Source organism: Bos indicus, chromosome 4, assembly GCF_029378745.1.
Source record: "Bos indicus isolate NIAB-ARS_2022 breed Sahiwal x Tharparkar chromosome 4, NIAB-ARS_B.indTharparkar_mat_pri_1.0, whole genome shotgun sequence".
NCBI classification, from domain to species: Eukaryota; Metazoa; Chordata; class Mammalia; order Artiodactyla; family Bovidae; genus Bos; species Bos indicus.
This window is the reverse complement of record NC_091763.1, coordinates 32612621-32639839: the sequence shown is the minus strand read 5'-3', so window position 1 is coordinate 32639839 and position 27219 is coordinate 32612621. Positions and strand designations below refer to the sequence as shown.

The window sequence follows — 27219 nt, the reverse complement described above, 5'->3', positions numbered from 1 at the left end:
AGCGCGAGGCGGGGCGCGCGACGTGAGGGGGGCGGGGCGCACGTATCGGCGCCGCGGCCGCGTGACGCGTTTTCAAATCTTCAACCGCCGCAGCCCAGTCGTTTTTGCTTTTCCTCTTCCTTCTCCGCGCTCTGGGGCCGGATTCGGCCCCGGAAACCAAGCCAGCGGGCGCGGCATCTCTACTGCGTGGGTGTGGTGGCCCGCGGAAGGGGAAAGGCGACCGGCGGGTCAACGGACCTCGAAGAAGCCGAGTTTTCGCGGCGGCCCGGGGCAACACCCTCTCCCAACCCAGCATGTAGGTGTTGGGCGGCTGCCATGAACTCCGGAGCCATGAGGATCCACAGCAAAGGACATTTTCAGGGTAGGAAGCCCCTCCTCCGTTTGCAGTCCCTTTAATCCTTTCCTCCCCTCCTGGTTCCATTGTTGATTCTAAAGAGTTCTCGCCCTGGGGCTCTCTGCTGTTCTGCCTGACATGTGCGTCCTGCTCTGTGGCCTGAAGGAAGGCACGGTTCAGGGAGCAGAGGGATCTCGCCCCCAAATTCCTCGTCGTATGGTCGATTATAAAACGAGAAGACAGTGTGCGGACCCGGGAGCCCGCCGGGGCTCCCACAGATGCTGCGACCCTTGGAGGCTGCAGATCGAGCCTCGGTTTAAAAGCAGATGTGTTCGGGGCTTTTCGCTTCCTGATTAAATTGCGGGTTTTTGGTCTTGTGAAGTTGAAGCAAAGTATTTTATTTCAAACACACCTTTGCTGTTTTCAACATTATAAACAGAAATAAAAGCAAACTCTCATTTTCAGGCACTTGTTAAGTAGTCCGGCCTCCAAGTGTTTCTTCCTAATATATAGTGTGTGTGTGTTTATGTACAGTATGTATACATGGTCTCCTACTATAAACAGATTTGAGTTCTTTAATTTTTAAGCAGCTGTTTGTAGCTTAGATCTGTTTTCAAAAGAAAGAATGAAATAAATGGTGATTTGGTTCTTCAAGTGGACCGTTAAGTTTTTTTAATGTACACTGACTCTACATGAAACTTAACCTTGAGCAGTCAGGAACCTTTGAGGACTAGGTCAGTACCAGTTTTGAGTGTTCAACAGAATGCCAGAAGCTCAGTATTTGTTGAGTAAATACTCCATGGAGTTTACATCCTATGAAAACTTTGAAATTGGTTTTATATAGTTCTATGCCTTAATGCATAAAACAGGATTAAATGCATGAATATTTCCTGCAAATCAGTTCCTATGAACAATAAACGTTTTGTGACATACAGTATCTGTTTAAAGACTATTTTGCCATTATCCTAAGTGACACTACAGAGGAAATATATTAAAATGTTAATGCTGAATTAGTAGGATTATATTTTTCCCTCTGTGATATGATTATTACATAAATTATTTTTTAAACAGTAGGTGATGGACAGGGAGGCCTGGCATGCTGCAGTTCATGGCGTCGCAAAGAGTCGGACACGACTGAGCGACTGAACTGAACTGAAAAATTTTCTGTCTGCATAAAGCATGATCTAATTCTAATTTTTTAAACAACAGGTGGAATCCAAGTTAAAAATGAAAAAAACCGACCATCTTTGAAATCTCTGAAAACTGATAACAAACCAGAAAAATCCAAATATAAACCTCTCTGGGGTAAAGTATTTTACATTGACTTACCTTCTGTCACCACATCTGAAAAACTGCAAAAGGACATTAAGGATCTGGGAGGGGTAAGTCAAATCCATGCACTTTGACCAAAAAGAAAAACTTTCTAACTTATAATCATTTAAAATTTTTCTTTTGGAAAAAAAAGGTATAACCATATAGCACCAGGGGCTTCCCTGATGACTCAAAAGATAAAGAATCTGCCTGCAATGCAGGAGACGCAAGTTCAATACCTGGGTAGGGGAGATCCTTTAGAGAAGGGAATGGCTACCTACTTCAGTATTCTTGCCTGGAGAATTCCATGGCCAGAGGAGCCTGGAGGGCTATACAGTCGAGGGTCACAACGAATTGGACACAACTGAGCAACTAACACTTTCACTGTTTACCAAGCTTAAATTTTTTATCATCTGTTTATCATTAATGCAAAGTCATGTAACTTCGGAAACCTGACAGAACTTTCAGGTTTCTATCTGGTGTAAAGTTCACAGTGTGAAAAATGAGACACCCTTGTCCTGGAGGAACTGCTGATTGCCTTTTCATTGTAATGTTGGGATGTCCTTCAAATGGCAGGAGCTCTTTGATTGTGATTATTAGGAAGCTAAATATAAATAAGATGGTATTTAGAGAACAAGGAAAACCTGTTTAAACCACAAAGATTTAAAGTTTCTTTTGACTGATACAGACTCAAAAGAATGAATGTCACTAAGGTACCACTTTTGGTTTATGAATATGGGAAATATGCTTCTTTCCTACGTTATACATTTGAGTATTAGAAAATTTGGATAAATTACAAGATTTTTTTAGGATTAAGGGCGATACTGGATAAATTTTGCCAAGGTTAAGATTTAATTTCCTGATTCTTCCTGCTGTACTTTGAGTTTGTCTTGGTTAGCATTTTTTAATATGAGAAGGCAATGGCACCCCACTCCAGTACTCTTGCCTGGAAAATCCCATGGACGGAGGAGCCTGGTGGGCTGCAGTCCATGGGGTCACTAGGAGTCGGACACGACTCAGCGACTTCACTTTCACTTTTTACTTTCCTGCATTGGAGAAGGAAATGGCAACCCACTCCAGTGTTCTTGCCTTGAGAATCCCAGGGACAGGGGAGCCTGGTGGGCTGCCGTCCATTGGGTCGCACAGAGCTGGACATTACTGAAGTGATTTAGCAGCAGCAGCATTTTTTAATAATATGAGTAAATCCTGCCATAATGAGAATAAAAATTTGCTGAACATGTAAGAGGTTTTTTGGAACTATTTACTGATATTTTACTTATTCTGTCTTTGAAAAACTATTCTACTGTTTTGCTGTTTTCTTAGACTAAAACATTGTCACACACTTGTCATAGTAGTAGCATGTTATCAGAATAACCATATGACTGCATTCCTAAAGGTTATGTTTTGTAACCTAGCACCTTTAAATAAAGGATCCTTTCATTTTAAAAAGTAAGTACTCAAGTGTTCAGAGAAGTTAAGTGACTGGCTCAGGGTAGAATCAGCCTAATTTCCAGACTCACATGCTATTGCACCATTCTGTTCCTCTAGAATCCATGGCTACAGTGGAAAAACTCATTAACCCTACTGATGTAAATCAGTAATTTTAGATTTGCGTTTTTAGCAGTGGAGCCCTTCAAACAAAATCATGTTAAGAAGACCAATGTATAAAGCCACTGCTCTAGCTAAAAGAGCAGTACAGAAGCTCTCATCCCTATAGCAGTTCCTGAGACACTTGCAAGAACCAAATTTTGAGTTAACTTATACATTAGATAATAGTTGAGAGTTGATTTTATCAAATTTTCATCCTAAAATGGTTTGAAGTAGGCCAATGAAATGAAGAGCGTATTTCCCCAGAGCTGTGGATTTTGCACTGAATTTGATTATTCTTTAATTTCTCTTAAAAACTTTTAAATCAAATTCTGATCTCCCCAACACACTACCTTTCCAATAATTCATTGATGTCATGATTTCTGTCCCTAGCACAGTACTGTTTCTATCACTGAAAAAGACTGTTAAGATCTCAAATGTGAACTATAAAGGAACTTTGACCTCCATACACTTAAGTTTTAAGATTCAACTCTAAGAAATAGTTCCATAGATATTCCTTGAAAGGATTATGCTTACTATTTTTATAATTACTTAAATCCTTTATCCATTTGTAATTTATCCTGCCTCAGGCTATTAACAGTGTTAGTCTGTTTTAAAATGGTCTATGCATTTTTTTCTCTCATCTGAATGAAAACATCTGGTTCAGTCGCTCAGTCATGTCCGATTCTTTGCAACCCCGTGGACTGCAGCACACCAGGCTTCCCTGTCCATCACCAACTCCCAGAGCTTGCTTAGACCCATGTCCATTGAGTCAGTGAAAACATCTACATACACTTTTTATTTGGAGAATACACTTCTGAAAATTAAACCACTGAGAGCACATCAGGAAAGTCTGACATAATGGGAAAATATCTTTAATAGTGGAAAGGAAGACTGCTATTGCAAAACCATCCATATAAAGGCCCATGTCTAAACAGTGTGGGCTAAAATAAGAGAGTTGGGAAAGAAAAGAGATATAGGGTCAGATACCTTACCATATCATGGACTTGAGGATAAAGTTACTTGTTTTTGATGTTCAGTGTAACCTTTGAGTCATTAGAAAATAAATTTTGAGTTTACACTTTTAAAGACCTAGATTCAATAATAGCTAATAAAGACTGACAAAACTAAGTTAATGGTACAGGACCCAGTATTAAGTATTTTGGTAGATTCAAAAATGAATCTGATACCTAGTCCACCTGCAATTTCTAATCAAGTAGAGATGGCATTGTTACAATTGTTATATAACAATGTTAAAAGGGAAAGATTATTTCCAACTGAGGAACCTTGGAGGCCATTATATGGACACAATTTGAACTCAGCTTTGAAGATTGATTATGATTTGAGCATATGGAAATTCATTCAGAAATTATTCCACCAGTGTTTCCCATATGGTAGCACTTTTTAAGATGACAGGGATACAAAAATTAGATGTAGTCTAATCCTCTATGAATTCTCAGCCTATAGGAACATCAGACGCCTAAATAAATAAATTGCAGTATAGCACTGTCAGTGCTTTATCAGAAATTATGTAGAAATTGCCATTAGAATACAGAAATGGAAATTATTAACTCTGCCTTTTACAATTTATAGCAATGATAAAGTTTGAGCTGAATCTTGAAAGCCTAGTAGGAATATACCAGGTAGAATGAACGAACTAAATAGAAGAAAGAGCATACATAAAATATATGTATGTGTGGTTTGAGCAGCTATTAATAATAGAGTATGACTTGATCTTGGGATTTAGATGGGGGAAATAGCAAGAAACAATGTTACATTGGGACCAGACTATGAAAGATATTTTGTTCACTACTAAAGAGTTACAAGAGGTGTAGGAAATGGAAAACCAAAGGAAATGTGGGTACTAGCATAATGAGTCAGACACGACTGAGCGACTTCACTTTCACTTTTTACTTTCATGCATTGGAGAAGGAAATGGCAACCCACTCCAGTGTTCTTGCCTGGAGAATCCCAGGGACAGGGAAGCCTGGTGGGCTGCTGTCTATGGGGTCGCAGCGAGTCCAACACGACTGAAGTGACTTAGCAGCAGCAGCATAATGACAGACATACAAACCAATACAATAGAAGAGAGAAACCAGAAATCCTCTCATAGTCACCTGATTTTCATCAAGGTTGCCAAGACCATTCAATGGGGAAAGGATAATCTTTTCAACAAATGCTAGGAAAACTGAATATCAACATGCAGAAGAATAAAGTTGTACCCTTACTGTACATTATATGATGCAGTTAATTAAAAATGGATCAAGATCTAAAACGTAAGAGCTAAAACCCATAGAGGAAAGTATTGGGGAAAATCTTAATGGTATTAGATTTGGCATTGATTCCTTGACTATCATACCAAAAACACAGACAACAAATGAAAAAAAAGATAAATTCGACTTAATAAAAATGAGGTTTTGTGCATCAGAGGACTACTGTCAAGAGTAAAAAAGACAGCCCACATAATGAGAGAGAAAAATTTTGCAACTTTTTTCTGTTTGCAATATCTGTTGATGGATTAATATCCAAACTATAAAGAGTACAACTCAACAAAAATCAACCCAGTTCAAAAATGAGGCAACGACTTGAGTAGACCTTTCTCTAAAGAAGATATATATAAATGGCCAATAAGCACAAGAAAAGATGTGCCACATCACTATTCAGTTCAGTTCAGTCGCTCAGTCGTGACCGACTCTTTGCAACCCCATGAATTGCAGCACGCCAGGCCTCCCTGTCCATCACCAACTCCCGGAGTCTACCCAAACCCATGTCCATCCAGTCAGTGATGCCATCCAGCCATCTCATCCTCTGTCGTCCCCTTCTCCTCCTGCCCCCAATCCCTCCCAGCATCAGAGTTTTTTCCAATGAGTCAACTCTTCACATGAGGTGGCCAAAGTACTGGAGTTTCAGTTTTAGCATCAGTCCTTCCAAAGAACACCCAGGACTGATCTCCTTTAGAATGGACTGGTTGGATCTCCTTGAAGTCCAAGGGACTCTCAAGAGTCTTCTCCAACACCACACTTCAAAAGCATCAATTCTTCGGTGCTCAGCTTTCTTCACAGTCCAACTCTCACATCCATACATGACTACCGGAAAAACCATAGCCTTGACTAGATGGACCTTTGTTGGCGAAGTAATGTCTCTGCTTTTGAATATGCTATCTAGGTTGGTCATAACTTTCCTTCCAAGGAGTAGGTGTCTTTTAATTTCATGGCTGCAGTCAGCATCTGCAGTGATTTTGGAGCCCAAAAAAATAAAGGGAAATGCAAATCAAGACCCCAGTAAGACAGACATAGAAAACCAACTTAAAATTAAACAACAAGTTACTACTGTATAGCACAGGAACTATATTCAGTATTTTGTAATATACTATAATAGAAAAGAATATGAAAAAGAATATATATATGAATGTGTAACTGAATCACTTTGCTGTACACCACACACTAACACAACATTGTAAATTAACTATATGTCAGTCCAAAGAAGCAGTGTGTTACCACCTCACATCCATTAGGACAGCGACTGTCAACATAGGTGTCAGTGAGGATGTAGAGAAACTGGGACCCTTGTGCACTGTCAGATTGTAAAATGGTGCAACTACTATGGAAAACATGTTGTTTCCTCAAAATAATAAAGAAAGGAATTATTATGTTCAAGCAATTCCACTTCTGGGTATATATCCAAAAGAACTGAAAGCATCTTGAAGAGATAATTTATATACCCATGTCCAGAACAGCATTACTCATAGTAACCAAAAGGTGGGGGAAAAAAACAGATATTAATAAGCAGATGAATGGGTAAATGTGGTTTATACGTACAGTTCAGTCGCTTAGTTGTGTCGGACTCTTTGCGACCCCATGGACTGCAGCATGCCAGGCTTCCCTGTTCATCACCAGCTCCTGGAGCTTACTCAAACTCATGTCCATTGAGTCGGTGATGCCATCCAACCATCTCATCCTCTGTCGTCCCATTCTCCTCCTGCCTTCAATCTTTCCCAGCATCAGGGTCTTTTCAAATGGGTCAGCTCTTCGCATCAGATGGCCAAAATATTGGATGTTCAGCTTCAGCATCAGTCCTTCCAATGAATATTCAGGACTGATCTCCTTTAGGATGGACTGGTTGGATCTCCTTGCAGTCCAAGGGACTCTCAAGAGTCTTCTCCAACACCACAGTTCAAAAGCATCAATTCTTCGGTGCTCAGCTTTCTTTCTAGTCCCACACATCCATACACGACTACTGGAAAAACCATAGCTTTAATTAGACGGACCTTTGTTGGCAAAGTAATGTCTCTTCTTTTTAATATGCTGTCTAGGTCATAGCTTTTATTCCAAGGAGCAAGTGTCTTTTCATTTCCTGGCTACAGTCACCATCTGCAGTGATTTTGGAGACCAAAAAAGTAAAGTCTGTCACTGTTTCTGTTGTTTCCCCATCTATTGGCCATGAAGTGATGGGACCAGATGCCATGATGTTAGTTTTCTGAATGTTGGGTTTTAATCCAACTTTTTCACTCTACTCTTTCACTTTCAACAAGAGGCTCTTTAGTTCTTTGCTTTTAGCCTTAAGAGTGGTGTCATCTGCATGTCTGAGGTTATTGATACTTCTCCCAGCAATCTTGATTCCAGCTTGTGCTTCATCCAGTATAGCATTTCTCATGATGTACTCTGTATATAAGTTAAATAAGCAGGGTGACAATATACATCCTTGACGTACTACTTTCCCAATTTGGAATCAGTCTGTTGTTTCATGTCCAGTTGTAACTGTTGCTTCTTGATCTGCATACAGATTTTTCAGGAGACAGTTTAGGTGATATGGTAGTCCCATCTCTTGAAGAATTTTCCACAGTTTGTTGTGATCCAGACAGTCAAAGGCTTTGGCATAGTCAATAAAGCAGAAATAGATGTTTTTCTGAAACTCTCTTGCTTTTTTGATAATCAAAAGGATGTTGACAATTAGATCTCTGGTTCCTCTCCCTTTTCTAAATCCAGCTTGAACATACGGAAGTTTTCTGTTCACGTACTGTTAAAGGCTAGCTTGGAGAATTTTGAGCGTTATTTGCTAGCATGTGATATGAGTGCAGTTGTGCAGTCGTTTGAACATTCTTTGGCATTGCCTTTCTTTGGGATTAGAATGAAAACTGACCTTCTCCAGTCCTGTGGCCACTGCTGAGTTTTCCAAATGTGCTGGCATATTGAGTGCAGCACTTTCACAGCATCATCTTTTAGGATTTGAAATAGCTCAACTGGATTTCCATCACCTCCACTAGCTTTGTTGGTAGTGATGCTTCCTAAGGCCCACTTGACTTTGCATTCCAAGATGTCTGGCTCTAGGTGAGTGATCACACCGTTGTGGTTGGAATATTATTCAACACTGAGAAGGTATGGAATTCTGTTCCATGCTACATCATGGGCAAACCTTGAAAACACTGTTACATGAAATAAATCAGACCCAAAAAGATAACTACAGGATTCTACTTATATGAACTACCTAGAATTGTCAAGAGACTTCCTTGATGGCTCAGCAATGAATCCATCTGCAATGCAGGAGATATGGGTTTGATCCCTGTGTGGGGGAGATCCCTTGGAGAAGGAAATGGCAACCCACTCCAGTATTCTTGCCTGGGAAATCCCATGGACAGAGAAGTCTGGCTGATTACAGCCCATGGGGTCATAAATGAGTTGGACACAACTTAGTGACTAACCAATGACAGAATTGTCAGATTCACAGAAATAGGAAGTAGAGATTAAAAGAGATAAAAAGGCTGGTGGGAGGGGTAATGGGGAGTTACTGTTCAGTGGGTACAGTTTCAGCTTACAATGATGATCAAGTTCTAGAAATCAATAGTTCAGTTCAGTTGCTCAGTTGTGACCAACTCCTTTGCTGTTCATCACCAACTCCCAGAGTTTACTCAAACTCAGGTCCATCAAGTCAGTAATGCCATCCAACCATCTCATCCTCTGTCATCCCCTTCTCCCGCCTTCAGTCTTTCCCAGCATCGGGGTCTTTTCCAGTGAGTCAGTTCTTCCCATTAGGTGGCCAAAGCTTCAGCTTCAGCATCGGTTCTTCCAATGAATATTCAGGACTAATTTCCTTTAGGATGGACTAGTTGGATCTCCTTGCAGTCCAAGGGACTCTCTTCTCCAGCACCACAGTTCAAAAGCATCAATTCTTCGGTGCTCAGCTTTCTTCACAGTCCAACTCTCACATCCATACATGACTACTAGAAAAACCATAGCAATGACTGAATGGACCTTTGTTGGCCAAGTAATGTTTCTGCTTTTTAATATGCTGTCTAGGTTGGTCATAGCTTTTCTTCCAAGGAGCAAGTGTCTTTTAATTTCATGGCTGCAGTCACCATCTGCAGTGATTTTGGAGCCCCAAAAAATAGTCTGTCACTTTTTCCATTGTTTCCCCATCTATTGGCCATGAGGTGATGGGACCAGATGCCATGATCTTAATTGATAATGGGATGGTTATTAAAACATTGTGAATGTACTCAATGTCACTCTATTGTACACTCAAAAATGGTCTAAAAGGAAAATATTGTTAAATATTTTATCACAGTTTTTTTGGGTTTTTTTTAAAACGTGGGAGATTGGGCTTCTCTTGAAAAACTGGGACTTCTGTTAGTGTGAGGGCCCACATATTTATGAAAAAAAATTTTTTTAAGAGTATTTGATATGTAATTGTTCATTTGCATTCTTGATGACCCTTGTAGGCATTTGAGTTTGTAATCCTTGGCATATATAAATGTACTTTATTTACTGGTGATGAAAATGTTATTCAGAAAAGGACGTAGTGATTTGTATTTAACCAAGGCAGCTGCTGGTCTTAGCGACAAATTCTATGTAATGCTTAGATGAAATTAAGTCATTATTACATAGTTTGTTTCACTTTTATTATCCTCATTTATGTTGTGAGATGCTGTAGAAATTAGATACAGCTGTTTAAAATATTTTTAGCTTCATTTATGCAAATAGTTAATTTTCCTACCTTTGAATGGGAGTGATTTTCAGCATTGACTTTGGTATATGTGTTTATTAATTCAGGCAGTGGTTTTCAGACTAGGGAAATTCTCTTCAAAATAGTCATACACTCTTAAGGGTAAAGGTTTCCTATCTTTTAATAGTTTCTCTTATGGAAAGATATTATAACTTTATGAGTTTGAATTGTGCTGTCCATTACTGTAGCCATTAGCCAATTGGCTACTGAAATTTAAGGTAACTAAAATTAACCAGGTTAAAATTCATTTGCTCAATCACATTACATTTCAAGTACTCCATGTGGCAATGGCTACCATATTGAACAATGGTGATAAAGAACATTTCCATCATTACAATGCATTCTACTGGACAGTTCTGCTTTAGAGCATCAACGTGAATCAGAATACCTGTGTTCACACAACATTATATATCAGCTATACGTCAATTTAAAAAATTTTTTTTAAGGTTAAGAAAAAAATACCTTTATTCAAGTTCCTTTATGACTGGCGTAACCTCAGGTAGGTGCCTTCACTTCTCTTCTATTTTCTTCTCCAGTACCATGGGTTATGTGGATTAAACTAATTATTATATATAAACTACATGCTGTTCTTGGGTTGTTAGAACTCTCCTTGTACTTTCTCAGGACTCAAGGCGCAGAATAATACAGCATAGAAATTTAGAAAATATTGAATATGTTTCAGATTGACATTTCCTATTGTGCCTAGCATATGAAACAGTTAATGGTTTATATGAGTTCCTTAAAAATATTTTTTTTTCCTTTAGCGAGTTGAAGAATTTCTCAGCAAAGATATCAGTTATCTTATTTCAAATAAAAAGGAAGCTAAATTTGCACAAACCTTGGGACGAATCTCTCCTATACCAAGTCCAGAATCTGCGAATACTGCGGAAACCACATCACCTCATCCCAGCCATGATGGAAGTTCATTTAAGTCTCCAGATACAGTAAGTCTCTTAAATATGCTTTGAGACTCTGAAAGGCTATGCATGAGTGAGTGAAAGTTGCTCAGTTGTGTCCGACTCATTGCCACCCCATGGACTCTACAGTCCATGGAATTCTCCAGGCCAGAATACTGGAGTGGGTAGCCTATCCCTTCTCCAGCAGACCTTCCCGACCCAGGAATCGAACCAGGGTCTACAGCATTGCAGGTGGATTCTTTACCAATTGAGCTATGAGGGAAGCCCCTGAAAGTCTATAGGATGTTATAATTAAGAGTGGGCTGACAGCAGAGTTCACCTAGGTAGAATAATATCTACATTAAGTGTATCTACATTAAATGTGGCTTTCTAGTTGTCCATAAGGCTGCTGTTGTATATAGAATGGTGATTTTTTTCTCCTAATAATACTTATATAGTCCTACTCCAGGGGGCTTCCCAGGTGGTGCAATGGTAAAGAATCTGCCAGCCAATGCAGGAAACACAGGTTCACACCCTGGGTTGGGAAGATCCCCTAGAGGAGGAAATGGCAACCTACTCCAATATTCTTGCCTGGAAAATTCCATGGACAGAGGAGCCTGGCAGGCTACCTACAGTACATGGGGTGGCACAGAATTGGACATGACTGGTTGACTGAGCACAATCATACTCTGATTCCTAAAATACACCCTTGCATTTAGTGATGACTTATGTTTAGAGTAATTTACAACTAAAAGATGACAGCAGGTCATTTTTTTAAAGAAGGAATAGACGCCTTTTGTTTGTTTCAGAGCATGGTAAACAAACAGTAGCCCAGGGGCCAAATCCAGCCTGCTGCCGATTTTTTTATAGCGTGCAAGCTAGGCATGTACATTTTCAAATGGTTAAGGGGACATTCAAAAAGAATACTTTGTGACAATTGGCAGTTATATGAAATTCAAATTTCATTGTTCATAAATAAAAGTTTTATTGGAATACAGACATACCCATTCATATAGGTATTGACTGATTGCTTTACTGCTATAAAAGTAGAGTGGGATAGTTGCAACAGAGACTATATGGCCTGCAGAGTCATATGAACATGTACTGTCTGGCCCTTTAAAGAAAAAGTTTGCCAGCCCCTGGTCTAGATTTACTGACATCACTTCAGTTCAGTCGCTCAGTCGTGTCTGACTTCTTTGTGACCCCATGGACTGCAGCACGCCAGGCTTCTCTGCCCATCACCAACTCCTGGAGTTTACTCAAACTCATGTCCATCCAGTCGGTGATGTCATCCAACCATCTCATCCTCTGTTGTCCCCTTCTCCTCCTGCCTTCAGTCACATCACTACCACTCAGTTGTCAGTAGGTTGTAAGATACAGTGAAGGGTAAATTAAATTGATTTAATTGATTTAGGAAAAGCAGAAGAGATTGGAAAAATACTGTTTATCTCATTTTTAAATTGAAATTAATTAAATAATTTTAAATATCGTCCCCATTTACCTCATGTAGCCATTTGGGAAGCAGGGACACCTGGAGGCAGGGAAGAACAGGTAAGAGAAATGAGTTACACAAGAGAAATCACTTGGGAAAAAAGAGACAAATATATAGAAGAAAAAAGTCAAAGAAGGAGAGACCTAGGAAGCCTCATACATTCTTTCAGTTCCTGCTTTTTTTGAGGAACAAGGTTGTATAACCGTGACTAGTTCCAAATTAGTTGCTGCTGATAGCATTTCAACTAATTTTCCTAATGTCTTATTTAAAACTGAAGCTGTGTAAAAACCAATATATCCAGTCTACTCATATCATTAGGTCTTCAGTTAAACAAGAAATTAAAAATGTAAACTTACATTTAATTACAGACGGAATCTCAAATCAGTCTATTTTATTTTTCACGTTGAATAACATTTACTACAGAACTGACCTTGGATCTCATTCAGCTGAGTTCAGTTGCTCTACTTAAAAAAGAAGAAACAAACTTTTTCATCAGAAATCTAATTGCAAACAAAGACTGTAAGGGGATCAGTTTTTACCATATATTTATTACGCTGATGGTAATTAAGACTTGTGTAAATAAAATGTATGTATTTTAAAGCTCATGTTTATATTAAAATTCATTTTTAAATTTTATCTACTTTTGCTCATTTTGTCTTTTTAAAATTTTTTCCAGTAAGGCACTATGTATAACTATAGTTTGGTTGTTCTTTGGTCTTTCTATAGGTGTGTTTGAGCAGAGGAAAATTATTAGTTGAAAAAGCTATCAAGGACCATGTAAGTAGGAATTTTTTTAAAATTCACAGTGTTTATTCTGTTACTAGAAACTGAAATATAAAATAGAGATGTTTCTGAAATCTTTTCCTCATTTTTAATAGAAAAAGCCTAAATATCAGCATGTGTCTTGTTTTATGCTTTTCATGAAGTAACACCTCCATCTTGTGGCCTTTTAAAGTATTACTGGACACTTCTGAAGCTTGTGGCATTCTGTGATTTAAAACAAAATAATTTCTTGAAACTATTAACTGTAAGGCTACAGGGTACATTGTCAAGAATATCAGAGTGTATTAATCAGGAATGGTTTTAGAAATTCCAGAAGGAAAAACTGCTGTCCTTATGGTTATTATAATTGTGTAGGGTCTGTTCTGAATAACCATAAGTGATATTAAACTTCAATAATATTTTTAATTTAGCTCATTTAAAATAGTAATTTCCTAGAAAACCTGTCAAACTTTTTTTTTTTTAACAGGACTTTATTCCTTCAAACAGTATATTATCTAATGCCTTATCATGGGGAGTAAAAATTCTTCATATTGATGGTAAGGATTTTATTACTGTTTTTGACAGTATTTGCTCTAAGTGTCTATCTGTCTCTTGCTTCCTAATTTTAGATAGTGAGAGTTTTAATAGTAAGACATACCTGTAACATTAATTCTTTCATCTAAACTTAGTACAATTTTAAGAAAGTAGCAGTGTTTAACTGCAAAGGCAAAAATGCTAATCTTAAACCCTTCTTTCTTTTAAAAAAGACATTAGATATTACATTGAACAAAGGAAAAAGGAATTGTATTTACTCAAGAAGTCAAGCACTTCTGCAAGAGATGTGGTATGTTATTTTCCTTAATTTTTAAACTAATTAGAGAAAATGATTAAGCTTGGTTTTTAGTTATGTATCTATAAACTTTTTTGCCAAGTGGAAAATATTACTGCCAGAATATACGAGGGGTAATCATGTATACTGTATACATATTCTGTTATCTGAATAAATTATTGCCTATCACTTTAGGATTTACTCATACGGTGAAAGTTGTTTCAGGGATGGTTGGCATAGTTTTATTTTCTTCTTTGATGGCTCCTACCGCTAAGTCGATTCAGTTGTGTCCGACTCTGTGACCCCATAGACGGCAGCCCACCAGGCTTCCCCGTCCCTGGGATTCTCCAGGCAAAAACACTGGAGTGGGTTGCCATTTCCTCTTTGATGGCTACTGGAGCCAAAAGAACAGATATTTTTGTTCATTCTGAAAGAAAACACCATGACTGACATATTGCATGAGAAGCTCCTAATGTGTATAATACACTCCTTTCAGGAACACAAATAAGGAGGCTTACTTATCAAGTTCTCTAATTTCTGTCATATAGTATGACTATCTGGCCTAACCTCAAAATATTTGTTAAACAAGTGTGTTGGGCATTAACGTCTGTTAGACCTAATGCTCTACATCTTCCGTTTCTTCTCTCTTGACTAGCTTCCTTGACAAAGCCTCTGTATAGAATCATGCCTTCATGATCCTTTAAAACAATAAATACAACAAAAACTTCCTTGACCTCACATCCCTACCTACTATTTAATCTTTATATCATCCAGGCATTTGACATTTCCACTTTTACACTTCCCATTCACTTTTCAACCTGTACTACTGACCAATTTGGCATTTCAGGTGTGCACTTTTTAAAAACCAGTCATATTGGTTCTCTCAGCTACTGTTCACTTCCTCCTTGAACTTATTTTCATCTGGAACTTCTCTCATCCCTTTGCTTTCTCATAGTTGTCATATCTCACAACATTCTTTTGTGGTCTGGTTTTTTTTCACTCAATTGTTAAATGAATCTAAATGGTAAATAAATTTTATAGAAGAATGTATATAAAGACATGAAGCCATATGTAAGATGGCATGTTTGGAAAATTTTCTGTAGTATAATACAACCTGATCTTTGAGTGTGAAAGTGATAAATGAAGCTAGAAAGGTTAGTAGGTTAAGATAGGTCTTTGAACACTACGTAGAGTTAGATTTTATTTTTAAGAGTTTGGAACATGACTGAGAAATAACTAATAGAAGAGGAACCTGGTTGGATAGCTATTTTGGAAGGATCCTGTGATAGCCAATTAACGATATTTCCTTGCAAGACTGATCATTTTACTCTCATAGTTCTACCTTTTCCAAAATGCAGTAGAGTTGGAAATCATACAGTCTTTAGCCTTTTCAGATTGGCTTCTTCACTTACTAATAGGCATTTAAAGTTCCTCCATATTGTTTTGTTACTTGATAGCTTATTTCCTTTTGTTGCTGAATATTCCACCGTCTGGATGTGCCACAATTTACCCATTTACTTTCTGAAAGACATCTTGGTTGCTTCCAAGTTTGGCTGCCTGTGGCACCTTTACAGCTGCAGTGTCTTAACTGGGGTCCACTCTCATGTCAAAACTGAGGGAAAAAAGAAAGAGGAAATAATACAGGGATTCCCTTTGTACTCTTTACTGGCTCTTTGTAGCCAAAAAGATGAGGTTTGTATAGGAGTTACAGCCACTGACTCTGCTATTGCTGCCAATCTCAGGACTAGAGGTCCATTCTTCAAGAAGCATTGCAAGAGAAAAGAGAGTAGGAGAATAGAAAATATATCCCCCATCCCCTTACCCTTAAAGATAATTTTGACTTCCTTCTGCAGTACACCTACTTTTGTTTACTTTTAGTCCTCAAGTAGTAGTTCATTGAATTTTGTCCAGTTTTTATTGTCATCACTTCATATGGGGAGTGACCATATAGAATATATTCCATCTTGACTAGAATTAACAGGCTAATAAATTTTTTAATAATTCTTTGATGAGTTTATCACAAAGGTTTTGCTGAATAAGGACATAAAAATAATTAACATGACTATTTTTAGATTATTCTTTTAACCATGCTTTTTCATTATTGGTTGATTTCTTTCTGTGAAGATAAAAACCAATTATAGCTAAAATGCAAGGTATGTGTTGGGTGTACTGTAAAAGTAAGCTTGGGTTACTAAGTTCCATACCAGTGGTTAAGATCTTTAATTCTTGAATCATCTTTGTTTCCTTTCATTTCTTTGGTTGAACTGATTTTAAAAAGCAGCTTTTTCTCGTTTTTTTCCCCCCATGAAACTACAGTAATCAGCCTTCCTTTATATAGTTCTTTTTCTATATGGTTTTTTAATTTTAAGGATATTGAACAGTTGTAGTACCTGTTTTCCCTTTTCAAGCCCAGTGTTTTCACTATATATCTATATTTCCCCCCACCTCTCCAGGGGAAGAGAGTAGGTGTTGGCACTCAGAAAACAAAAAGTAGGTATTTTGATTTTCTTAAGTGTGCATGTTTTGCTAGAAAATAGAACAAACTTAAAAAGTCTACTGAAAAATCATGTAACCAACCCTTTAAATGACTTATTCAGTGGGTTGGTAGCCTTTTACCCTATGGCTGTCTGGTGAAGCCTGCGGGCTTTTGTTGGAATAATTTTTTATACATTTTTAATTCATCATATTACTAAGAAAATAAATGATATTGAAATTCAGTTATCAGAATATTTTTCAGTGTACAATAGTTATATACTTGTTTTTATTACACATTAAAAAGTTCTACCAGAGATTATAATTGCTACTGTAATTCGGTTTTTAAATGATGAGTGTAAATGATGCCTTGAAATATTTGTAGTAACTAATATGATATGGAAATGTTCAACTGGTATCAAAATTAGAAGCACTGCTAATACTACTGTGTCCCTTAGTTATGTGCAGAATTGGAGGAAATGTTGAATTTCGGTTAGAGACTAGTGAACATGAAATTCAAAATTTCCTGTTTTTAGCTCAAAATTCTCCTGAATTCTACTTATAGATCCTTTGAGGGATTGATTCAGTTTAAGAATTTCAGAATATAGACAGAGAGTTTGTTATTTTGGAAATGGATTTATAATTATAAGATACCTTACCTGAAGCTGAAAATTTCAAACTGAAATGAAATGGGTAATGGATACATAGTTGGATTATTTTAGCCCAAGAAGTTTTGTTAAAAAATTTTTAAAAATTCTGGATTTGTAAGTACCTAATATCATACTTTATATATTCCCAAGCAGGTAGACTCAAAAAGCCTTTTGTAAAGGTGGAAGATATGAGCCAGTAAGTATCTTGAATTCAATCTGTATGATTTAAAAGGAGAAAATATTTGATTAAAGGAGAAAATCTAATTAAGCTATTTCCACTAATACTCTTAGGTCCCTTTATGTTAGATTTACATGATACTAATATGCACGTGGCACAGTTTCAAAAAGGAGCATTAGGGCAGCAATGGAGCAGACATAGAGAACAGACCTATGGACACGGTAGGAGGAGAGGAGGGAGAAAGGGAGATCTATGGAGAGAGTAACAGGAATTTACAGTACCATATGTAAAACAGATAGCCAATGGGAATTTGCTGTATGACTCAGGGGCCTCTGAGACAGGCTGAAGGGTGGGGCTGGGAAGGAGGTCCAGAAGGGAGGGGACATGGGTGTACCTATGGCTGATTCTTGTTGATGTATGACAGAAAACCACAAAATTCTGTAAAGCAATTATCCTTCAATTTAAAATTTTTTAAAAAGCATTAATTACTTTGTGTTTGAGGACTGAATTTAGTTTCAGTAGGTTTTAGATAATAATTACTTAAAAATATAGTTTAGAGCAACCATGAGACCAACTCATTTTTCAGTACTTCAAATAACCCTTCTCTGGCTGAATGTAATACCATACAATTTAGTTAAAGATTTACTTAAAGATTGCATTTACATTTTTGAAAAAGAAATTATTAGTTACTACTTGGAAATGTAAAATCTGACTATAACATCTAAGTTGATAGTTTTCTTAAACTCATTCTGAACCTCTGTAACATAATCTTAATGAAGACTACAGACATAAGTAAATTAATTTGGCATGGGAGAATTAGATTTCTCTTAACATTCTACTACTCATTTAGACACATGTGATTAATTCTCTTAGGTACTCACTGAGGTGATAAAGATGCATTGAACACTTTTTATTAAATGTTCTGCTGTGACAGAAAAGTACAATTTAAAATTAGGCCTAGAGAAGCATCAATAAGTAGAAAGACAGTCCATGTTCATGGATTGGAAGACTTATTTTTAAGATGTCAGTACTACCCAAAGTGATCTACAGATTCAGTGTGGTCCCTATCAAAATCCCAATGACTGTTGTTATAGAAAGAGAAAAATCCATCCTAAAGTTCATATGGAATCTCAAGGGACCCTGAACACCCAAAGTAATTTTGAAAATGAAGAACAGAGTTGGAGGTCTATACTTCCTGATGTCAAACTTACTACAAAGCTGTAGTAATCAAAACAGTTCAGTACTGACATATAGACAGATGTATGAACCAATGAAATAGAAGAAAGAGCCCCAAAGCAAATCTTAATATGATCACATGATTGTGGACTAGGGTGCCAAGAGCATTCAGTAGGGCAAGGACAGTCTTTTTAATAAATGAAATTGAGAATACTAGATAGCAACATGCAGAGAAGAATGAAGTTGAACTCTTACTTTATGCAATATATAATATTAACTCAAAATGAATCAGAGACCTAAAACTATAAAGCTTTTGGGTAAAAAACCATGAGTAAGCTTTATGACATTGGAATTGGTGCTGATTTCTTGGATATGACACTAAAAGCAGAAGCAAAAAGAACTAAATTTTACTACATCAAAAGTACAAATTTCTGTGCCCAAAGAACCCAACACAATGAGAAGGCAACCTATGGAAAGGGAGAAGAAAGTTGCAAATAATGTATCTAATAAGATGTTACTATAAAGAACAACAGAAAGTCAAATGACCCAGTTGAAAAAGGGGCAAAGTTCATACATTGATTCAGAGATATACAAATTACCAACAGGCATATGAAAAGATGTTCAACATTACTAATCATTAGAGAAATGCAAATCAAAACCACAGTAAGAAATCGGTGAAGTTGCTTAGTCGTGTCCGACTCTTTGCGACTCCATAGGCTGTAGACCGCCAGGCTCCTCGGTCCATGGGATTTTCCAGGCAACAATACTGGAGTGGGTTGCCATTTCCTTCTCCAAAGAAATCTAATACCTCACAACTATTAGGATGGCTACTGTTTTGAAAAGAAAAAATGAGTGTTGGTGAAGATGTGGAGATACTGGAACTCTTGTGCACTATTGGTAGGATTATAAAATAGTGTAACCACTTAGGAAAACCATATAGAGATTTCTCAAAAATTCTGAACTGTATGATCCATGAATTCCACTTCCGAGTATATATATCCAAAAGAAACACACAGTTTTGAAGAAGTACTTGCACATGCATGCAGCGCTACACTATTCACAATAGCCAAGAGGCAGAAGCAACCAAAATTTGTTCATCAACAGATGAATGGATAATATGGTATATATATATATACAATGGAATATTGCTATGCTTAGCCTTGCTCAGTCATGTCTGATTCTCTGCAACCCCATGGACTGTAGCCCACCAGGTTCCTCTGTCCATGGAAATCTCCAGGCAAGAATACTGGAGTGGGTTGCCATTCCCTTTTCCAGGGGATCTTCCCAACCCAGAGATCAAACCCAGGTCTCCCACATTGCAGACAGATTCTTTACCATCTGAGCCACCAGGGAAGCTCCCAATGGAATATTATTCAACTTTAAAAAGGAATGAAATTTTGATACATACCACAATATGGATAAACTCTGAAGACATTGTGCTTAATGAAATAAGAGGAAATTACTGCATGATTCTATCTAATGAGATACCTAGTGTAGTCAGATTCATAGAAACAAAGTAAAATAGAATGGTGCTTGTCAAGGGCTGGTGGAGAAGGGAGAATAAAGAGTTACTTATTTTATATGTGGATTCAAAGTTTCAGTTTTGAAAGATGAAGAAAGCTATAGATATGAACAGGTGTTAAGAATCTAAAAACATTGTGGATATATTTAATACAAGGGAAAATGAAGAGTTACTTATTTTGTTATATATGGATACAAAGTTTCAGTTTTGAAAGATGAAAGCTTTAGATATGAACAGGTGTTAAGAATCTGAAAACATTGTGAATATACTTAATACAACTGAATTGTGTTCTTAAAAATAGTAAATATTTGGAATCAAGACTGCCAGGAGAAATATCAATAACCTCAGATATGCAGATGACACCACCCTTATGGCAGAAAGTGAAGAGGAACTAAAAAGCCTCTTGATGAAAGTCAAAGAGGAGAGTGAAAAAGTTGGCTTAAAGCTCAACATTCAGAAAGCTAAGATCATAGCATCTGGTCCCATCACTTCATGGCAAATAGATGGGGAAACAGTGGAAACAGTGTCAGACTTTATTTTTCTGGGCTCCAAAATCATTGCAGGTGGTGATTGCAGCCATGAAATTAAAAGATGCTTACTCCTTGGAAGGAAAGTTATGACCAACCTAGATAGCATATTCAAAAGCCAGAGACATTACTTTGCCAACAAAGGTCCATCTAGTCAAGGCTATGGTTTTTCCAGTAGTCATGTATGGATGTGAGAGTTGGACTGTGAAGAAAGCTGAGCACTGAAGAATTGATGCTTTCGAACTGTGGTGTTGGAGAAGACTCTTGAGAGTCCCTTGGACTGCAAGGAGATCCAACCAGTCCATTCTAGAGGAGATCAGTCCTGGGTGTTATTTGGAAGGAATGATGCTAAAACTGAAACTCCAGTACTTTGGCCACCTCATGCGAAGAGTTGACACATTGGAAAAGACTGATGCTGGGAGGGATTGGGGACAAGAGGAGAAGGGGATGACAGAGGATGAGATAGCTAGATGGCATCACCGACTCGATGGACATGAGTTTGAGTGAACTCCAGGAGTTGGTGATGGACAGGGAGGCCTGGCGTGCTGCAATTCAAAGGGTCGCAAAGAGTCGGACACGACTGAGCAACTGAACTGAACTGAACTGAAAGATAGTAAGTTTTAATTGATTTCTATTGTTTCAGACTTCAGAGGAATTATATGATTTTAAAATATAAGACTTAAAGCATGTTTTCTTTCATCATAAAGATTCTCATGTGTTTGTTTTTTTACTCTTTTAGGCTTTATAGGCCATTTTATCTTCAGCTGACCAATATGCCTTTTATAAACTATTCTATTCAGAAGCCCTCCAGCCCATTTGATGTAGAGAAGCCATCTAGCACCCAAAAGCAAACTCAAGTTAAACTAAGGTTGGTTTTACCTTCAAGCAGTTTTTAATCTTTTTAATAAATACTTTAAATAATTCATTTAATGCTGTGGGGGGGGGTGTATGTGTGAGTGATCACTATTAAGGTTTCTCCTTTGGATATTTTTCATGCCCCTTTGCTAGATTTAAAGTCTGAATTTTTTTCATTGTGTCACATTTAGACACTTTAGATTGGGGTTTGAGAGGAGAAGCTAAAAAATACTTAAAAATTATTAAAATACATTGTTTCTCTTCAGTGATGAGATAATTCTCCTGAATAATCATTAAATTCTCATTTTGCTTATTTTCTTAAAAAGAAAAATGGTTAGAAGTATTTGTTTATATAAATCTCTGCAGATTATAGCAGATGTTGTTTAAAGTCTAGGACTGTAAATTTTTTTTTAAGTATTCCCTGTGTTCAGTAGTTAATCTTTTACCATGTATTTCTATCAGGATCCAAACAGATGGTGATAAATGTGGTGGAATTCCAGTTCAATTCCAGTTAAAAGAGAAGAAAAAAAAGGGATATTGTGAATGTTGCTTGCAGAAATATGAAGATCTTGACATTGTAAATATGATTTTGTATTCAGGGGGTTGATGTTTCCAGAACTATGAATAATATCTGCTGTATAAATTTTAGCTTATTCTTTTGATTGTGGTTGGTAGCTTCGTAATTATGAAGTAGCATATACTTCTTTTTGATAGAATTATCTTATATTTTAAGAACCCCAACTGGGGAAATATATATTGCAAAGTCATTTTTATCCAGTCAACAAATATTTATTGAGCGGTTACTGTGTACCAATCACTGCTCTGAGTGAAAAGCATCATACAAAAGAGACCAATTCCTGACCCTCGTGAAGATACATTCTGTGGAAGGGGAGGAGAAAGAGGTAACCGTAGGATAAAAGAATAGTGAGGCATATATAGAGAACATTACATCAGTGCTATGAGAAAGCAGGAATAGAAGATCTTGCTGTTTATTTAGATTAGACAAGGAATTACTAATTGATAAGGTGATATCTGAGTAGAGACCTGTGTGACTTTGAGGGGACAGACTTGTGAATGTTGAAATAAGCAATGCAGAAATGGTAAAGTAAACTGATGGGATCAAAGAACAGATATTGGTGGACTAAACAATGGTAGCAGAAGTGGTCAGACATGGTGAGACTGTGGATGTGATTTAAGGCCAAGGAGGCTTGCTAATTGATTGGATGTTGGGAGAGACAGAGGAGATGAAGGGCCATGGCTGTGAAGTGCAGTATTTCAGTCCTTAGCAATTTACAAATGGGCAAGAGATCTACTAATGGGAGGATGAGAAGAAAGTGGAGACTTTTTTTTGCAATAGCAGAAAGAGAAATAGATGAAAATGTATGTGGTCTGAAGAGAAGATGGGAACAATTACATTTGTAAACTGATAAAAAAAAAAAAAAGCAAAAGAACTTTGGATCCAGGCTAGCCCAGGTTTGAATCCTGGCTTCCTGCCTCTGTGACTTTAGACAATACCTGGCACTGTGCTTGTTAAATATTAGCTGTTATTGTTTGAATGTTAATTTTTAAAATAATAGTTAGGTCTGTTTTGGTACTTGGTTTTGGTAGAAGATAGTGGGAACGTTGAGAAAAAGTACTTGAAATATCTGATTCATAAACTATACCTCTGTCTTCAGACTCTAAATTGAATTTGACTCTAAATTGAATTTATAAATTGTTTTATAACAGAAGTTTGTGTCACATTTTTGTGTTCAGTTTATCTAATAAAGGAGGAAAATAGTTTTAAATTATTTTTAATCAAAAGCTGAACTTTCTCAAAAATATTTCGTCTAAGTTTTATCTCAATACACTGAACTTGTTGACTTTGTTCTTGACCACCCTTAAAATGAAGAAGGCCGTCTCGGTACTCTCTGTCATAAGTACTGGGTAATTGAGATTATTTGCTTATCTCAAAAATGTTGTTTTTATTCCCAGCATTAGTTGTACTTTTTTTCTTTTTAATTTATCTTCTAGATTCTTATTTTGGGTTCTTATATGTTAAATAACATTTCATGTATTTTAATATTTTATAAGCTTTACCTAACTTACTACTTGGTGGTAATTATATAAGGATAAAATAATGTAGTAAAGAGAAGTCTTTCCAAAAATATTAGCATACTCTAAATGCTCATAGCATACTCTAAATGCTCAGTGTTTCTGTTTTTCTTCAGCTTTATTTCATTTTCTGATGTAACTCCCTCATTTTCAGTTCCCTTAAAACCACAAATTCATTAGTACTTGATTCTTCTCATTGGAAAATGGAAGACTGAAAACCAAAGTAGTTTTAGTGGTTTCTGAGAGATAACTTTTATTCTACTTATTTTAAGTTCTGATAAAGGATATTTCTTTGGAGTAGTTATTAGAAACTTAATTTTAAGTGCAAGAAAATATTAGAAAACCTGAACAAAAAAGTATCTATTGCTTTTAAAATATAATTATTATATACTTTTTTGTTTTAGCATCTTCTGAGTGAGCAACACAGAAACTTTGCACAGAGTAATCACTATCAAGTTGTTGATGACATTATATCTAAGTTAGTTTTTGACTTTGTGGAGTACGAAAGGGACATGCCTAAAAAGAAAAGGTAATTTATCAACCTAAGTTTTAAGACTATCAGACTATTAAACTAAAAATAAATCCAAAGTTTTCTGTTCTTAGAAGGATTATAATTTCAGGATATAAATATGGTTAAGAACTGATTACTTCCACCACCAAAAGTGCTTACCTTAGATTACTTTTAAGGCTCTCTTCTTAAGAGTATAGTCAAAAAGAGGAGTTGGCAAAAAATACAGAGAATTGTTTGACGCTTTGTGAACCACAAGATGTCTATTGCAGCTACTCAGCTTTGCCTCTGTACAATGAAAGCAGCCACAGACAGTAAAGTAAATGAGTATGGCTATGTTCCAGTAAAACTTTATTTAAAAAATAGGTGGCACACTAGATAGATTTGGCCCCTCATCTAGACCATCTCCTTGGACTCAAAAAATAGAACTTTTTGTTATTCTTAAGGAGTTTTAAGAAATTCTTCTACTTCTGTTAAGTCTTCTTTATACTTTTACTAGATATTTCTGCTCTGCTTGCTGATAAAAGTTGTGTCAGTACCTTTAATAAGTATTAAGTGAATACAGTGCTGTTCAATATACAGTAACTGTACATTGACAAACTAAGCCTCATTAAGTTTATACCAATAAATCTAAAATTTTTAAAAATGCTTTCATGTGGATATACCCTAGAATTGGTAATAATGCAGTAGGTTGTTTACTCCTTATATCTGTTTCTAGACCAATCATAAATGCATAAAGACTACTAAACATCGTATTTCTGCAACATTCAGAATGACTGCTCATGATTGATTTAATAGAATATTTGGGGAGGAAGCATATCTTCAACTATTAAAACGTATATAGGCTATGGTAAGAATGTGGAATTTCCTAAAAACATTCTGCAGCAAAATTATACACTAGTACTTATACATCAACTGGTTATTCCATAATCAGTTATCTTATTACCTGCACAATTTTTATCTCTACAGGCAAGTCACCTAAACATCTCTGGACTTTCAAAGGAGAGAGTGGTGTTGGACTAGTGTTTTTATATTTTATATCCTCCATTTGTTCAAGAGGAGTCTTAAGTGAAAGTATCAAAATAAGTAGAAAAGGAACCCTTCTGGTTTTGAAGGGGCAGTTGGACTTCTGTATTTTTCTTTGTTATCTATGACATGTATAACAAAACATAATTAGTGAGCTGTTGTAACCACATGGCTCAGTGGTAAAGAATCTACCTGCCAATGCAGGAGACATGGGTTCAAGCCCTGGATTGGGAAGATTCCCTGGAGGAGGAAATGGCAACCCACTCCAGTATTCTTGCCTAGGAAATCCCATAAACAGAGGAGCCTGGCAGGCTACAGTCCATGGGGTCACAAAGAGTAGGATATTGAGCACACATACACAATACAAAATAGCATCTCAAGAATATTAAGAGGCTCTATGAAGAAGAGAGTTTCAGGTCAAATATGTGTATGAAACTTAAGGACTACTAATTTAATAAATCAAAACATGGAAGAAAATTTTTAAGATAATAAAAAAATTAGGAGCAGACCCAAATCCCTTCACCATCATCTTTCCTTGGTTTATATGGTCAAAGCAGTTTTAAATACCAAGTTCAAGATACTGCTTGCCTGTGGTAGAAAGTGGAAGAATGTGGATAAGGAGTGGCACACTAGAGTTTTCAGCTATATCTGTAAAGTTTCATTACTTCAAAAACATCTAAAGCAAATTTGGCTAAAGGTTAAGAGTTCTATATTTTTGTAATGTTTTCTTAATTAAATTTCATAAACAGGTTTAAAAGATACTCAAAGAGTTTTGATAGCAATTATTTTAATTTTTTTCTTTTTTTTTTCCTTTGAAGAATAAAATACAGTGTTGGATCCCTTTCTCCTATTATTGCAAATGTTGTGAAAAGGTCTGGAACTAAAGAGCTGAAATTGCTGCATAATTCTCAGAAAGACTCCAGGGAAAATGTACATATGATGGAGCAGGGTTTCCTATATAAAGAACCTGTTCGGGAACCTGAACAAAAGTTTGTGTCTTCTTCAGAACATACCCTCCGCCGTTCTAGTGAACTGAGAGAACTTGATGATAAAACATCTCATAAATGTTCCATGTTAAATCCAGCTGAAAATAACATAAAACAAAATTTTACACCTCTGCCTCCATGTAAAAGTAAACAAGAATACATTCTTGATGTTTCTGAACACAAATTAATTTTAAATGAAAGTGACTTAGAAGTAAAGGTAGATCACTGTCCATGTAGGCCACAGACATCTATACAAGTTTCTAATTTCAATACAGATGATAGCGCATCTCAACGGAAACAAAAGTTAGATACTGTGCTTTTTCCAGCAAAGCATCTGAAAGAAAAGAACCTTTATTCGGTATTTCATCATGATTGTGACCTGTTAGCAATAAACAGTTCACAGGAGCACCTGACAATTTGGGCAGAAATTCCATCTGAAAGCCCTCCTGAGGAACCCAACACGTGTGACATCAAGAGTACGGATAGTTTGCCTTCTGGTAAAATCTGTCGGAAAGTGAAAATACCATTAGGAAGAAATAAAAAAGAAAACCTGGAACCAAATGTAGAGTTAGATAAAAAAAGAACTGAATTTCTTACTACACAAGAAAACAGAGTTTGTAGCTCACCAGTAAAATCTCTACTGGATTTATTTCAGACTAGTGAAGAGAAATCAGAATTTTTGGGTTTCACAAGCTATACTGAAAAGAATAATATATGTGATGTTTTAGATATTTTGGAAGAGGAAAATTCAAATCTGTTAACAATGTTTTTCTCTTCCCCTTCAACTTCTACATTTACTGGCTTTTAGGTTTAAAATAAATGCCTTTCAGAAGCAATGTAGATCATATTCTTGACATTTTTATAAATATGTATAAAAATTCTTAGTTTGGGGAATGGGGGTTTGCCAGTTTTGTTTACAGAACCAAATGTAAATATTAACAATAAAAGTGATTTTGCATTTTTCTATAGAATTGCATACCTATTTTAGAAAAAATGGAATAAACTTGTGACTCTA

The 27219-nt window shown here is 36.5% G+C and overlaps 1 protein-coding gene across 2 annotated transcripts; it reads left to right on the top strand.

Annotated features, from left to right (window-relative positions):
• Positions 1–50: 50 nt before the first annotated feature.
• On the top strand, positions 51–27219 carry DBF4 (DBF4-CDC7 kinase regulatory subunit). 2 transcript variants are annotated; one of them, XM_070787605.1, is made up of 12 exons: positions 51–361; positions 1544–1716; positions 10996–11175; positions 13346–13396; positions 13869–13938; positions 14149–14225; positions 16664–16704; positions 17490–17528; positions 21475–21603; positions 22053–22167; positions 24089–24213; positions 26037–27219. In XM_070787605.1, exons 1-12 carry the CDS (start codon positions 316–318, stop codon positions 27010–27012), a joined length of 2022 nt encoding a protein of 673 aa, XP_070643706.1. In that variant the 5' UTR covers positions 51–315; the 3' UTR covers positions 27013–27219. The 2 variants fall into 2 exon arrangements, with proteins under 2 accessions (XP_070643706.1, XP_019814114.2); XM_019958555.2 differs by having other exon boundaries at positions 52–361; positions 16664–16700; positions 17483–17528.